This window comes from Muntiacus reevesi, chromosome 6 (assembly GCF_963930625.1).
Source record: "Muntiacus reevesi chromosome 6, mMunRee1.1, whole genome shotgun sequence".
NCBI lineage: Eukaryota > Metazoa > Chordata > Mammalia > Artiodactyla > Cervidae > Muntiacus > Muntiacus reevesi.
Window position 1 is genome coordinate 90,870,892 of NC_089254.1, and position 14,092 is coordinate 90,884,983.

The 14,092-nt window shown below is 52.3% G+C and overlaps 1 protein-coding gene across 4 annotated transcripts in view; it reads right to left on the bottom strand.

The window, feature by feature from the left end:
• Positions 1–472: 472 nt before the first annotated feature.
• Positions 473–14,092, bottom strand: part of PLXNA4 (plexin A4) — a 469,014-nt gene continuing 455,394 nt past the window's right edge. For all 4 annotated transcript variants that reach the window (XM_065938908.1, XM_065938911.1, XM_065938910.1 and 1 more), the window contains exons 31-32: positions 9,880–10,030; positions 473–7,587 (exon numbers count right to left, since the gene is read on the bottom strand). In XM_065938908.1, coding sequence (XP_065794980.1) covers positions 7,492–7,587; positions 9,880–10,030 — 247 coding nt within the window. In that variant the 3' untranslated portion in view covers positions 473–7,491. The remainder of the gene's footprint in view (positions 7,588–9,879; positions 10,031–14,092) is intronic.

Sequence of the window (14,092 nt, forward strand, 5' to 3'; positions counted from 1 at the left end):
TCAGGCAACAATAGGTGCTGCTGACAGCAGCCAGCCCATGTGTGTGGACCAGCCTTTTTAGACATCACAGTAGGCTGTCGTTTACTGTCTCCTCCAGGCAGCTGCCATCTAGAGTGAGGACCTGGGTGGAGAACGTGTTCTCTCCAGAGTGTATGCCTGGAGAGCTTGTTGAGAGAGATTGAGGGACTGATCGGCTCTGTACTAAGGCAATGTCTGCTGACGGCATTGACCAGGAATACGTCTGCTTTCTCCAGCTTGGCAGGGTTATCGCCGCCTGAGATGCCTGCTCTGTGGCTGAGGACAGAGCCTTAAGTAAACAGATGAATCTCAGGTGGTGGAGTTCAGACATCACATAGCTGAAAAGAGGAAGGGCTGTGTGTTCACACCATAGGGTATAGTGGCCACTGGCGGCTACTTGTGGCCCCGCCTCTCCCTTCCAGACAGACACATAAAGTTTCCAAATCCCAAACTGCATTTTTTATTATTTTTTAATAAACTTTATTCTATATTACAAATAGGTTTTTTTTTTTGTTCTGAACTGCAAAATAGGAATGCCTTATATTTACATACACAGGTATACAATTAATTATAACAAAGGTACAGAAGCTTGCCTTTACCAAGTTACAACTGGGCTCCAATTTAAATAGCATAGGTTTCCTTTTTAAAAACTTTTATTTAAAATCTTTTTTTTTTTTTTTGTAATCTTACTTGGATACGCTTCTTTAAAAACCAAACCAGAAGACCCTCTTTCCTCTAATAGATTTCATCCACATATCTTTGAGGCTCATTATAACACTGTTGTCTAAAGATATGTTTTGCTTTGTTCTAACAAAGGGTTGGTGTTCAAGGTGGGAGCTTTATGGAGACAGAAGTGGGGTGAGGCTGGGAGTGGGTGATGGGAACAGGACTGACTGACCTACCACTTTCAGCCACCTGTCTCTGAGACTCAAAGGCCCCTGCCTGTCCCTTAAATCACCCATTCATCCTTTCCTGCCCCTCCTCCTCTCTCTAGTGTTTGAGACTTAACTCTGGGTCATCTGACCAGGCCAGGCTCCTCTTCCCCCACCCCTTGGCTCATTGAGCCATTATCTGTTGTGGTACCCTGGAGTTGCTGGTTGCTATGGTAACTTGGCAGGACCCTGCTGAAAGACATAGGCCGGTCTCCACTAGCTAAAGTGGGGAGGAGGGCGGCTGCCTCCCACCCTTCCTTCCCATCTCGGGGTCTGGGGTTCTTGTTCTTGGTCGGTGCAGCCAACACATGACTAAGCCAGGACCTCCAGCCTCAAGGATGCCAGGCCTTGAGAGAGAGATGGGGGGTGCGGAGAGTCATTCACCCTAAAACACAAAGTCATGGTTTCCAAATGGAAACAAGATTCTTTGAGGTAAGCTAGCTTTTCTCTTTAAAGAACGGAAGGTTTAACGAGCCAACAAGCGGACAGGAACACTGGGGGAGGGAGAGGGAAGGAGAACACATAAGGACATGCATACCTTCTTGGTCATCTGCCTGAACTGTGTTCAACAGCCCTGCTTGGTAAAGGGGTGTCTCAGTTTCTTAAGTGTCCTTTGCTCTTTAACCGTATCCTCTGTTTGGAATTCTCTTATAAGGGAGCCCTTCCAAAATGTGCTTGAGTTATAAGATCAAAGATACCAACAAAAGAAGTTCTAATTCCAGACAAAGAAACGTGGAAGATGAGATGCACAGACCCCTTTGCCACGTGCATCTGTCTTCATGATCCCTCCACAACCAATCCCTAACAGGTTCTCCCTGCTGTTTGGGGGAAGCCATGGGGTTCAACACCACCAGGGGAAGCCTGGAGAGAAGTGAAAGAGGATACAGAGTGGCGGGAAGGTGAGGCTCACCCTACCAAGGTCACCCACCCTCCCCCACCCCCACCCAGTTCACTCTCTCTGCCAGTACAAACTGAAATCTCTTTTTATTCATTAGGGATTCTGTTTTGTTTTGATTTAGGGTAGTCACCTGTCTACTCAAGGGATTTAATTGGACCTCTAATGAGTATGTATTACTTTGACAACCAAAACATCCTTTACGTTATACAATAAAATTGGATACTCCCCTTAATTAAAAAATGATTTTATTGGGGAACACAAATTCATAGTTTAAAAAAAGGTCTCTCCTGAATGAAGTTTTACTGCAGAGATTCCTTTCCGAATGGGAGGCTGGGTCATTCAGTTTTCCAGCACTATGACGGGAAGAGGCTCCCAGAGCGTCAGCCGTTCCCGGGAGCTGCCTCTACAGCGTCACCTACAGCTGTCCCTCGGTCTCCCTGTCTGTAGGATGATTCGTTTGCTACACCTGTGGCGTGAGGCAGCACAGGTGGGAGGAGCAGGGTAGCACTGCAGGCTCCAGCCCGCAAAGGTGCGGGAAAGCACCAAGAATGTCAGCAGCCCCTGGCTACTTCCCCTGGCAGGGCCCCGACCCAGGGATATCCTGACCCATTTCTTTAACAAGCGGGATTTCTTCTGTCCCCTGCTCCCAGTTTCTCCTCAGCCCCTTGGAAGCCACAGGTAAAGAGTTCTGTGTGCCCCCCACCAACCCCCAGTATTTGGATTTTACATCCACACCTGGGCTTCCTCCTTAAACTCAAACTCTTAAAAGACACAAACAAAAAATAACCATGAATCCCCAAACAACCCACCAATGGTTCAGAGACAAAGGGAAGGGCTGAGAGACAGGGGTCCTTAGTGGTCTGTCCTGAGAGCCAACAGGGAGAGTGGGAGGCTGAAAGAAGGTTCTTGATGACTACATGAGCTAGAAGCAAGCGGAAGGGCCAGGGAGCAGGTGGGATCTGCCTGGGCGGGTCTGCTGGGTGCTGGCGGTACCCTGGGGACTCCAGTACCTGGAGGCTGTTTATCCATGGACGTGCCTCTCAGAGGTCCGCCCTAGGGTTCTCATTTGGGGGTGGCGGTGCTGTTCCTGGAAGGACTGTAGCCCAGGGTCAAGAAAAGAGTGTCTATGGGCTTTCTGTCTGCAGAGTGCCTCCCCAAGGCCCCCCCCACAGGTCTCTGTGAGGTGGGAACGTCTATTCTTGATTAACTATAATTAACCTTAACCTTCACTAGGCTAAATATTTGACTTGGCATTCTGTGAGGTCAAGGAGAAGTGTCCCTTAATCCTGAGAGGAGAGACGGATGGCATACGGAGCTTCCCCATTTGTAGGGTGGGAATGAGGCCTTGTTGAGGCTCTGAAAGTGTCAATAGGACCTGCCTTGTGGAACGGAGGTCACTGGGGAAACCACTTCTGTGGCTCCTCTGATGGGAGACCCACCAGGCCCCGGCTGCATTAGGGAGCTTCAAGGGCTCAGTGGGGGCAACTTTGGAGGGCAGGAAAGGGCTGGGGTGGTCCCAGGAGGCTGGACTGAGGGCGGAGCCATCCACCTGGGGCTGAACAGCTCCCTAGCTTAATGGATACATGGCCTTGGGGCAGAGCCTCACGTGTGGAAGGTGGGCAAGAACGGGAGTTGGGGACACTCTGCTGGGGAAGGGGCATACTCAGGAGCCAGACATGCAAAGGGGATCAGAGGTCAAGGACCTGTGATGAGGGAAAGGGGAGGCAGCAATGTTGGGATAGCACATCAACGCTTACCCCAGGGTTGGGAGGTGAGAGCTGGAGACCTTACTCCCACTGCTGCCTGGGACCAGTCCTGGCCAATCTGCCTCTAGTGTTTAAACTGACTTGTCTCTTCCCAGCATCTCTGACCTCACTCACTCGTTCATGGGCTCAAGAGCGAGAGAGTCTCTAGGCTGGCTCTGGGTGTGCACGGTATTCTCCGTCAATGGAATGCCCAGGTTTTCCCAAGTCCCTGAATTCCAAACTACGCTGAAAGAAGGCAAGAGGAAGTTAACAGCCACAAAAGCCAGCTCCAGGCAGTGTTGCTATCTGTGGTTACCAGGACATGTCAGGGTCTCTCCTTCCAGGAAAGGACAAGGAGTGGTAAATATGCCCACACCTGGGGAGACTTGTGCCCTCGGGAGAGATGACCAGCCTGCAGCTAACTGTCCCAGACTCTCTCTACTCATTCTTAAATTCAGGACCTCACAGAGATTCTCCCTGCCTCTCACCATCCCATCTCGCTCCAACATTCAAACTCCTCACCTAGTCCAGGTCGGTTATGTGTGACTGTGTGATCTCCTGGTACCATTTTGGCCCCTGGTGGTTTCAAGGGGTTGAAGGAGTGAAAGAGATGGGAATGAAGGGAGGGTGAGGAGACATGGCCTTTCCTCCTGTGCTCTCTGCCCAGGACTCTGGGAGTCAGATAAAGGTCCCACCGTGAACAGAACTGTGACCCTGCACATAAACTGTGGCACAGAGTGGGGGCCTTGAAGAGACCTCCCTTCTACAGGACCTAGTCTGCCCAAGTCCCTTCTCTCGTGCATGCTGGCTAGCACGGAGTCTCCGGCCAGCCAGGAGGAGGTTGGGGATTCCAGGGAGTGTTTGGAAAGATGATCTGGGGGAAAGAGTGGCTTTTTTTTTTTTTTTAATCACGCTGCCTTGTTTTTACTTTGAAACGTATCACACGTGTACCAAGAATCCAAACAAAAGAAATGGGACACGTGTACCAAGAATCCAAACAAAAGAAATGGAAAACAAACAGCGAACGGAAAGAGAGCTCTTATGGGCAAGATGGGTTGCGGCTCTGCATGACTCTATCCTACTTCTCCATCCCCAATAGGCCACAGACACTTCGGGCAACAAAGCACCAGAAACAACCACCCCACCAACTAAAGAAAACCTGCCCCAAACCAACCCCCAGGAGACGTGAGGAAACCAGGGAAACCTGCCCACCCTCCTCCCCTCTTTCTTCCTGACATTTCTCTGATGGGCTTCAGGTTTCTCTTATAAAAACATGGGGAGAAAAAGTTATGTACCGACAACAAAACAATACCAATAATAATAATCCAGTAAAAAAAAAATAAAAGCTTCAGCAGAACCATGGTAACAGTCTTTTTCTCTGCTTGTTCATTTTTTTTTTCTCTAACTGTGCAAAACTTAAAAAATAAATCAAAACACACTCACTCATGCACACACACTCACAGCTTCCATTCAGCACACCTGTGTTAAATATGTTTGTGTCTTTCTTCTCCCCAACCCTTCACATGTGCAAATATATGTTAGTGGCCCAGGTGCCTCCTCAGCCTACCTCCCGCATGCTTCCTTCCTGGCCTGCCAGGCCTCGTGGCTTCCGGGGAGGAAATCAAATGATCAAGGGGAGAAATTCCACTCTTCTTACACCTGGCACTTCATTTGCTGAGACCTTTGGTTATGTTTTTCCCACTCGAAATGCATCGCTTCTCACTCTCCTCTTCCTGTTGATTAGGCTACTTGCGTGTTGCCCATCACTTGTCCTGCTTGATGCCACATCATGCCCTGCTCTCTGTCACCACTGCCTGGCCTCGAGTTACGTCCAGGCTTCTCTTGGTCAGTGACCACCCTGATTTCCTATAGACAGGTGACTTCATCCCCCAGCATGCAGCACAGAAAACAAGTATTGAAATGTCCTGAAGTTGCAGAATGAATGGTGGGCAAGGGCAGAGAAGGGAAATGCTTCAGACACCCCCCTACCCCGCCGCGGTAGGACCAGAAAGCTTTCTGAGCTCTCTGCCTACTCCCGGGGCAGACAGATATACACACACACACACACACACACACACACACACGTGCTCATATCCAAAGGGGCTAGCATTCTTCAAATATAGAATGTTCCAAAGATGTTGCTGGAAGTGGGCTGGTCCTTTCCTCAAAGAGGGGCCCCTTTGAAGTGGATGGCAGTGGAAGATGTCTGATGCTTGAGGAGTGAAGGCAAGACTGTAGAAACCTCTTTCCCAACCCCATGGATGCCTCTGTTTGTCTCCCAGAGTGGTGAACAACTTCACACCGGGGCTGCCTGGAGAGAGTATATGGCGGAGACTGGACCACAGATGGAGATGGTGTCTAAGGTCCTTTCAAGGTTATAGGTTTCCACGGCCCTCCATCAGACTCTCACCATAGCCCCTGGTCACCTAGGACGCATGTCTGAGCACGTATCTGCCTGGCTGGCTAAGACAATGTATCTGTGAATGGAAGGACAGAGGGAGAAACACGATGCCAGGGTCAAGGTCAGGGGTATGTCCCTCCTCCCATTTCTGGACAGGTCCTTCCTCTTGATTTTTCAGTCCTCCCCACACATGACAAACCTGGGGCTGAGTTTGGCTGGCATTTTGGTTTGTCTCTGAGAGGCTGTGCTTGCAAGTGTTTCTTCCCGGGATGACTGCAGAAGGGAGGAGGGAGGAGAGTGATTAAAGTGACAGCTGAGATGTTGATGAAATAATTCCCGAGGAGGTCTGAACAGTCCAGTCACACAGTCATCTGCATAGCAATGGCACCAGACTCTGCAGGGAGTCAGGAGCAAGGCTGTCCGCCCCAATCTTCTCTAGAGTTCTCAGGAAGGATGGCGGGGATGGAGCCCCGGGGACCGCTGGAGGTAGAAGCTCCTGGATGCGCTGGTGTTTGACCCTGACCCCTGATGAGGGATGACTAAGGAGGATGGGAGTGCATCCCCTAGATGGTGCTCGGGAATCTGCAAGGGATTAGACCTCTGACTATGACCGTGATTCGTTAGCACGTGGGGGTGAATGCAAAACAACCAGTTCTGCTTCCAGGTAGATGGCAACTCTCTTCTTTTCTCCTCCCGTATGTTACATTTCTGCCACTATGAGCCACATCGGGAGGATCTCCACGGTGGGCTGTAACTGCTATTCTTTCTCCTGAAAGGTTTTCCACAGGCCAGGACCGGGCAGGCTGGGTACCTATGGGTGCTTTGAAGGACTCCGAAAAGATCAGAAGGGGACAAGGGAGCCTCTCCTGCTAATCGCACACGTGAGAGGCAGCTTGCAAGGCGCCCCTCAACTGCTCATGCTCCCCACTCCAGCCACAGGCAGGAGGTGCACCATTTCTTCCCAGAGTTGCAGGGGGACCCCGCGGAGATGGAAACCTGGACCAGGTGACATCTTCCCCGTGAAGATAATACTGAGCTTCCTGCCTCTTCCCCAGGCCAAGGTCAGACCCATGTGGGGACTACGGAAAGACGGAAGGTGGGGTAACAGCACAGAAGCACCTCCATCCATGGCTCCTCATTTGTATCCGGGCCCTGCTGCTGATGCTCGGGGTCAGCTGGGAAAGAGGGCCCCTCTGATGTCTTCAGGTCAGGCCCCTCGACGGGGTGGGGACCGGCCATCCTGGACTAACTTGAGGGTCGGCGGCTTGGTTCAACCGTGTTGGCAGAGGAACTGAAAGAGAGGGAATCCAGGGAGGCAGGAGAGACAGAGACAGGCAGAGAGAGAAAGGGAGCGGGTGACAGCGCTGCTGAGGGGATGCTGCTGACGCCAGTCGGAACTTGCACTTGGTAAAGATGATAATCTAGACTGAGGCACGGCTTGGTGTGTCCCTCCCTCCGGTGGGGGAGGGGGGAGCGGGCGAGCTGGAAGGACGGTTCTCAGCTGTCTAAGCTCATGAGGGTTATGACTTGTTCTAGTTTGTAGGCCAGTTTCTGCTTCCCACACTGGTCATCATGGTCCAGGGGTCCAAGGATCTGTTGAAGAGCCAAGAACGGGGTGGTTACCAGTTTGCGTGCACGCGTCTGTGTTCTTAGGGTATGCACTGACAGGGGTTGTGGTCAGAGAGTTTGGGAAGACGGGCGCAGGTAAGGCAGCCCTCATAACGTTGCTGGGGAGGCAGACAGCCTGCATGACTTGGGTGGGGAGCTGTGGGGGGCGCTCGGGCACAGGGAACCAACTCGTGGGCATCCGTGTGTCAGTGAGCATAGGACGCCAGCACACACGTCGTCAGCATGTCTGAATACACGTGTATATTTCACTCCCTACGTACGGCAGCTGAGAGTGGGCAGAAGACGCCTGTGCCGAGACGCTGCTGTTACCTCTAGGTAACACCCAATGGAAAGTACAGGGCTTACTGTCTCAGGGCAACTATGATTTCACACTATCAAGACATCCCACTACCCTGTGAGAAAGGAACATCTTGCCATCAGCAGCCCAAGGCCTGAAATTCCACATGCAGAAAGTTATTTGACTCCACTTTGCCTGTTAAGAAACAAATATCCCTCGAAGAGTGATATCTCAAGCTTTACTGGTGACAGACATCTAATGGCCAGCATCTACACAGACTTTGCTGAGATTAGATGGTTGGTGGATGAGAATAACAGGGAGGAATTGTGGGCACAAGCAGGAAGATGTGTGGGAATCTGGCTCAGACTCAGGAGGTGTAGCACTGAATAATGGCTCCATCAGTTTCTTGCTGGGTGATGCTGGGGCAAAACGTGAAACCTCTCTGAACCCTCCTTTCCTCCCCTGTAAAATCCGGGACCTATGACTCCCTCTCTGGGTTGCTTCAAGAGAGGAGATAAAGTCACGTAACAAATGTGAGCACCTGTCACACCATGCCTACTCCAGGAGGGGCAGGTGACAGACAGGAGTCCTGGGGTCTGAGGAACGAGGGAGTAGGGTGGGGAGGGGGTGGCAGGAGGAAAGAGGAGGTTGAAGGCTGAAGGAGGGCTGCCCAGAGCTCTGGGTTTCCTGACCCAGTTAATCTATTTTAAATTGGGGAGACCAAGTCAGTTGCCAACTTCTCAATTGGCCAGGAACCACCAGTGATTGGCCTTAACATTTCATGAAGATGGGATATTTTCATATTGACAGCAGAAGAGTGAACTTGGGAAGCTGGTGGCTCAGTGGTAAAGAATCTGCCTGCTGTGTGGGGGATTCAAGTTCAATCCCTGGGTTGGGAAGATCCCCCGGAGGAGGGCACGACAACCCACTCCAGTATTCTTGCCTGGAGAATTCCATGGACAAAAGGAGCTTGGCAGGCTAGAATCTGTGGGGTAGCAAGGGTTGGACATGACTGAGCATGCATAAGAAGATAAAAGAGGACTGAACCTGCTCTGACAGTCCTTTCCAAGATGAGACAATGGCATTCAATACACTGGCCTACTCTGCATTGTCCTTACTTCACAAGTGGCCACAGACAGGTGGGAATTGTCCTGGACCAGCACTGGCCCACAGGCTGGCTTTGGGGTCCCTCTCCTAAAGGACCTACCGCTGACTTTCTCTACACTTGTTAACAGCTCATGGCCTGTGGACACTGGGACTGGGCCCTGCTGGGGCTCCTAGATCCTCCCTCGGGGACGAGGCTGGAACGACGTAGAGAACCCAGGGTACTGGCTTTGTCTCCTGTTACAACCTTTCACTCAGAGAGGGTGGCTGTGCTGCTGCTCGGACATGGGGAGCCTGGACTCTGAACCCATTTGGTCTACACTGGTGTGGCCAAGAAAACTCCCGCAGGCACCTCTGTGCCGGCCAAAAGATGGCCGTTGTCTGAAGGGGCAATGGCCCCAGGTGAGGTTTCTTAACTAGGGAACACAGCAACTAAAAACAGACTCCATTCTACTCTGTATCTATCCTGTTCTGATTCTATCCTATCATACTGCTTCTATTCTATTCTTTATGATCTGCCCATGAATGTGAGGAACTGCTTGATTAAAGAGAATGAAGTCAGAGAGAGATATAGAAGAAAGAAAGAAGAAGGAAGGAAAAAATAAAGAGAAAAGTAATGAATGAAGCAGAGACTTGATGTGTATATCTGAACAGAATAGCGATTATATAGAATTTACAGAATGGAACATTTCTAGCGTCCCAGTCTTTGGAGCACAGCCCCTCAGTCCTGGGTGGTAGAGTTTCCCCAAGCAGAATTGGGTGGTGGGGATGCCTGGGGTGGTGCTCTTGGGCATAGAAGCTGCTCCAGGCAGGAATATCTGGTCTCTCCCCAGTCCTTCCTCAGGGGCCCCCGAGCAGGGCAGGGCAGGACTCACCTCCTCGCTGTACTTGCCCACGTAGGAGAAGATCTCGGAGAGGGCGCTCATGGTGTTGAACTCATTCATGTGCATCCGGGACTGCTCAGCCAGGTACGCATTCATGTCCTGGTCGCTGATGGCGGGCATTTTCCCGATGTCCGAGTAATACCTGTGGCGACATGGGAGTGAGGAATTGTGTGTGTGTGTGTGTGTGTGTGTGTGTGTGTGTGTGTGTACAGTGGGGGGTGCAGGGGAGAGATGGGTGCTCTCAGCACTGGGTCTGGGCCCAGTGGATGCCTGTGTTACTTCTTAGGTATCATGGCGGGCTCTCTCCCAGCTGGGCTTCTGAGCGCCCTCTGCAGCTCCGGATGCAGGAGGCAGAGAGAAGGGATTCAGGGGTGACTCAAGACATGGTCAGACAGTGGACAGGGTGGGGCCCAGAGGAAGGAGGGACTGTCTCCTGCACTGACTTTGCTCCCTGCTCCTGCAGGAGTGATCCAGTCTGCCTCACAGGTCCTTCTAACACCTCCTCCCACAGATGCAAGAAGTCCCCTCCAGGGGCCTGAAGGCTCTTCTCAGCAGTTGCTTTGCCCTGACGTCGTCCCTGTCTGTGAGCACTAGCGGGGAGAAGGGTGGGGCTGGGGGTGCTTCGGGGGGAGAGGCCGGGAGAAGGCAATCAGTCACTGTCACTTGCAGCTGTGCACTCCTGTCAACTGGTTAATTAGATGCCAACATTTACATTTTTAATTTCTGCAGTTTGACATTTTATGCAGCAACCCCCAAATCTCCCACCAGAGGGGAGCTGGGTCACTTTCTAATGAGGAACCAAAGGCCCCCGGTGTCCCAAAGACAGCCACCCTCTCCTGGGTGCTTCCGGCACTGGGCCACGTGGAAGAGATGCACCTGCAGCGGTGGGGTAAGGTCAGGACCTCGGGGCAGCACTCCCAGGGGTCCTCACGGTGTCCCAGCTCGGCCCACACTGCATGCCCATGGCTTCAATGCTGGGGACAGCGAGCCTGAGAGCTCAGAACAGAGTAGAGTGGTGGGGACAGTCACCAGGGTGGGGACCAGGGTGAGGCAAGTGAGGCAACTGGGGCACAATGTTTTAGTCGAGTCACTCAGTCTCACCTGGGCAAGCACAGGTGACAGTGATGGGCCCTGGGTTCCCAGAACTCAAGGCTTGATCAGGTGAGCAGGGGGCACATTCTTGGAGGCACTGGTTCAGTCTCACCCTGGACCGCAGTCCTGTGTCCCTCCCTCCGCATCCCTCACTGCGTTGACCGTGAATCCATCTGTCCTGTGCTCTGTTCCCCGCCTCCACCTCTGCCCATTGGGGCCCACTGGAGCTGGGTGACAGGTTGGCAGAGGTGGCACCTGTGTGACACGCCAGCATCACGTTCAAGATCCTGCCTGAATGACAGTTCTAGTTAATCTGCACAGAGCATCCCCAGGTCAGCAAGAGTAGGCCAGGGCTGGGCTGGCTGTCCTGCCTGAGCCACAGCCCTTGAAGGCTGTTGGCCCCTGGTTCATGTGGACTTCCTTTCTTCACAGCCTTTCAGTGTGGGGTCCTCTCTTCCCCTGTCCCCCACTCCCCATCTCCAGAGCCCTTGGGCCCCTTACTCAGCTCCCTGTCCTGTTTCACTCTAGGTCCTCTGCTCCATTCCAGAAGAGCCCACTCTCTTCCAGGCCTGCAATCCACCCCAAAACATCTTCAGGTTCCTCGGAGTTCTGGGGAATGACACCCCAGGTACAAGCACTCCAGTGAGAGACTGGATTCATTGCCACTATTTTGGAAGACAGTAAATGCAATGTTCCATTTTATAGTGGAGACCTGGAGCATCAGCGGTGGCTCCAGCCCCGTCACACTTAACGATATTTGTGCCATCGCTCCCTCGCAATTGCACGCCAACCAAGCAAAATACATTTGTCCTATAAGAGGTCACGTCCAAAGGCCGCATGGGGGGAATAGGAATGGACGAGTCCCTCATTTCTGTGTCCCGGCCAGCAGCCAGACGTGGCTCTGACGACACAGCTGGGTCCAGAGTGTCCTCTAGGCAGTCCCAGTCTGTCACCACAGACAGTCAGAGCTGCTGACCGCAAGGAAAACCCCAGCGTCCCCCTGGTGGGACGGGACTGTCATCAGAAGCAAAGGCTCCTGCCGTTTCTGTTACCTGCTTGTGAAACCTTACAGGTAGAAGGATGGCTCTATCAGGCTTTCTACAGATAGCATCAGGGCTCCTACTGCAACCTGTGTGGTTCCTGGGTGGCCTGGAGCCCAGGTCAGGGACCACATCATCTCCCATGGAAACAGCGGACACCCAGCACCCTGTCCTTTCTGAATGGCCTGCCTTGTAGCACACTAAAAGCCCAGTTGGTTTCTCCAAAGAGAATATTTAGAAAATGTGTCTGTGTGAGAGAAAGAGAGGGAGAGAGTGTGGGCTGGAGTCAAGAGTAAAGTGGGGGAGGGCAGGGCTCTGACTCCTCACCGAAGTCATGGGGCCCTGCCCGTCTGCGCCACATGCAAGCCCACCCGGCGATGGACCGCACGTCCTCATCTTCAGCAAGTCCTACATGGCTGAGGTGAGTGGCTTTGGAATGCTCGATGTCCTAGAGGAGTCTGGGGCATCGGGTCCGGCTGACATTCAGCTCATCCTGGTCCCCAGCCCAGCCTGGAGCTAAGTGGGCCGGTCCCCGGCTGCAGGTCTCTGCGGCCCTTGCTTTGACCTTTCCCCGCTTCTCTCCAGGGCTCTACCCAACCGCACCCCTTGAGCCTGCCAATGGCCCAGCTCTGGCATCTCTGTGCTGTGGGCAAAACTGCTCTCTCCTGAGCACCTGCCATGCAGGGGCTTTGTGCTGGGCTCTGCCACTGGGCAGCCTTATTGATTGTCAAGAATGCAATTATGCCCCATTTGTGAACTTCACACAAGTGTTCTTATCTGCTGGCTGCGCCGTGAGGAAAGGAAAGGTCAATCTGGATTCCTCTTCTTGAACTTGCTCCCAAGTGATGTCCTCCTGTAGGTGAGTCCTTCTCTAGAAGGGACTGGTGCTCTGAGAGTCTCCTGGGACCCACCCTCGAGCTGGCCAGGGCCAGGCCCGCTGAGGAGGAGTGGGGCCCACCACCAGCCTTAGCCAGCTTTCTGTGCTGTGCTTGGTCATACCAGGCAGGATGCCAGCGCCATCGTGGTTCTGACGTGGTTCTGACACTGGCCCCCAGGAGCTGCTACAAATCCAGCCGCCAACCACCAACAGCTGGATTCACGGCTGTGGACCAGTCTGTAGCATTTCACATTCACGGGCTTCTATGAGATGCGCCCAGTGTGATGGTGGCACCCATCTCTGTCTCTAGGATGGCCCCAGTGATTGAGAAGAGGGTCTCCGATGCCCTGAAGGTTCTGCGGAGCCCAATGTATCCTCATCCTTTCAACACCTCAAGGAAGAAGATGTAGACACAGAAGACACATCTGAGGCTCTGATGTAGAGATGCTTGCCTTTCAAGGTCCTGCACAAAAGTCTTTTCCTCTGTGTTCATTCACTGACCTCCCCCAGCTCCTTGCTTCCTGAGCCCCCACGAGTACAGCTCATGGTGCCTGCCGATCTGTATCTTCCTCGACCATGAAGACCATAAGGGAAGGATCAAGTCTAATTCATCCTGAGTGTTCAGTGCACCCATGATGGACACCATAAAATGTCTGACCCATGGATGAATGATTACGTTAATGAAAAGTCCATACTCCACCTCCAGTATGGCTCCCAGGGTGAACTGTCACAGTTTTATATTTTGAGTGATGGCTTTTTAGGAGGCATATTTAAAGAGTTAAAATTCTTAGCCTTTTCCACAAGTGACACAGGTGACAGATGGCATCCCAATGTGTGGCACCCTTTGGTCCAATTCCCAGGGGTCAACTGTGGTTCCGTCTCACTCATTCCTATGTAGAAAACCTGTGCCTGCAAGCAAGGGAGGCTGGGGTTTATTACTGGGGTTAATTTCAATTTAATATGAGAGGCAATCCCTGCAGCATGAAAATGTTACTGCCATTGGTATTGAGAGAGGAATGACTGCTGACTGTGACACACCAGTTTGGTGACAACACTGTTGACGTCTGCTCCCTAAGATGAGCGGAGCGGGTGGTTGCTACTGGGGAACCAAGAGATTCTTCTCCCTTTCTCTAGATGTGGCTGTAAGCAAAACTCATGCTTGGATGAAGGCGGAAAAGACTGGGAGTCTGCAGTG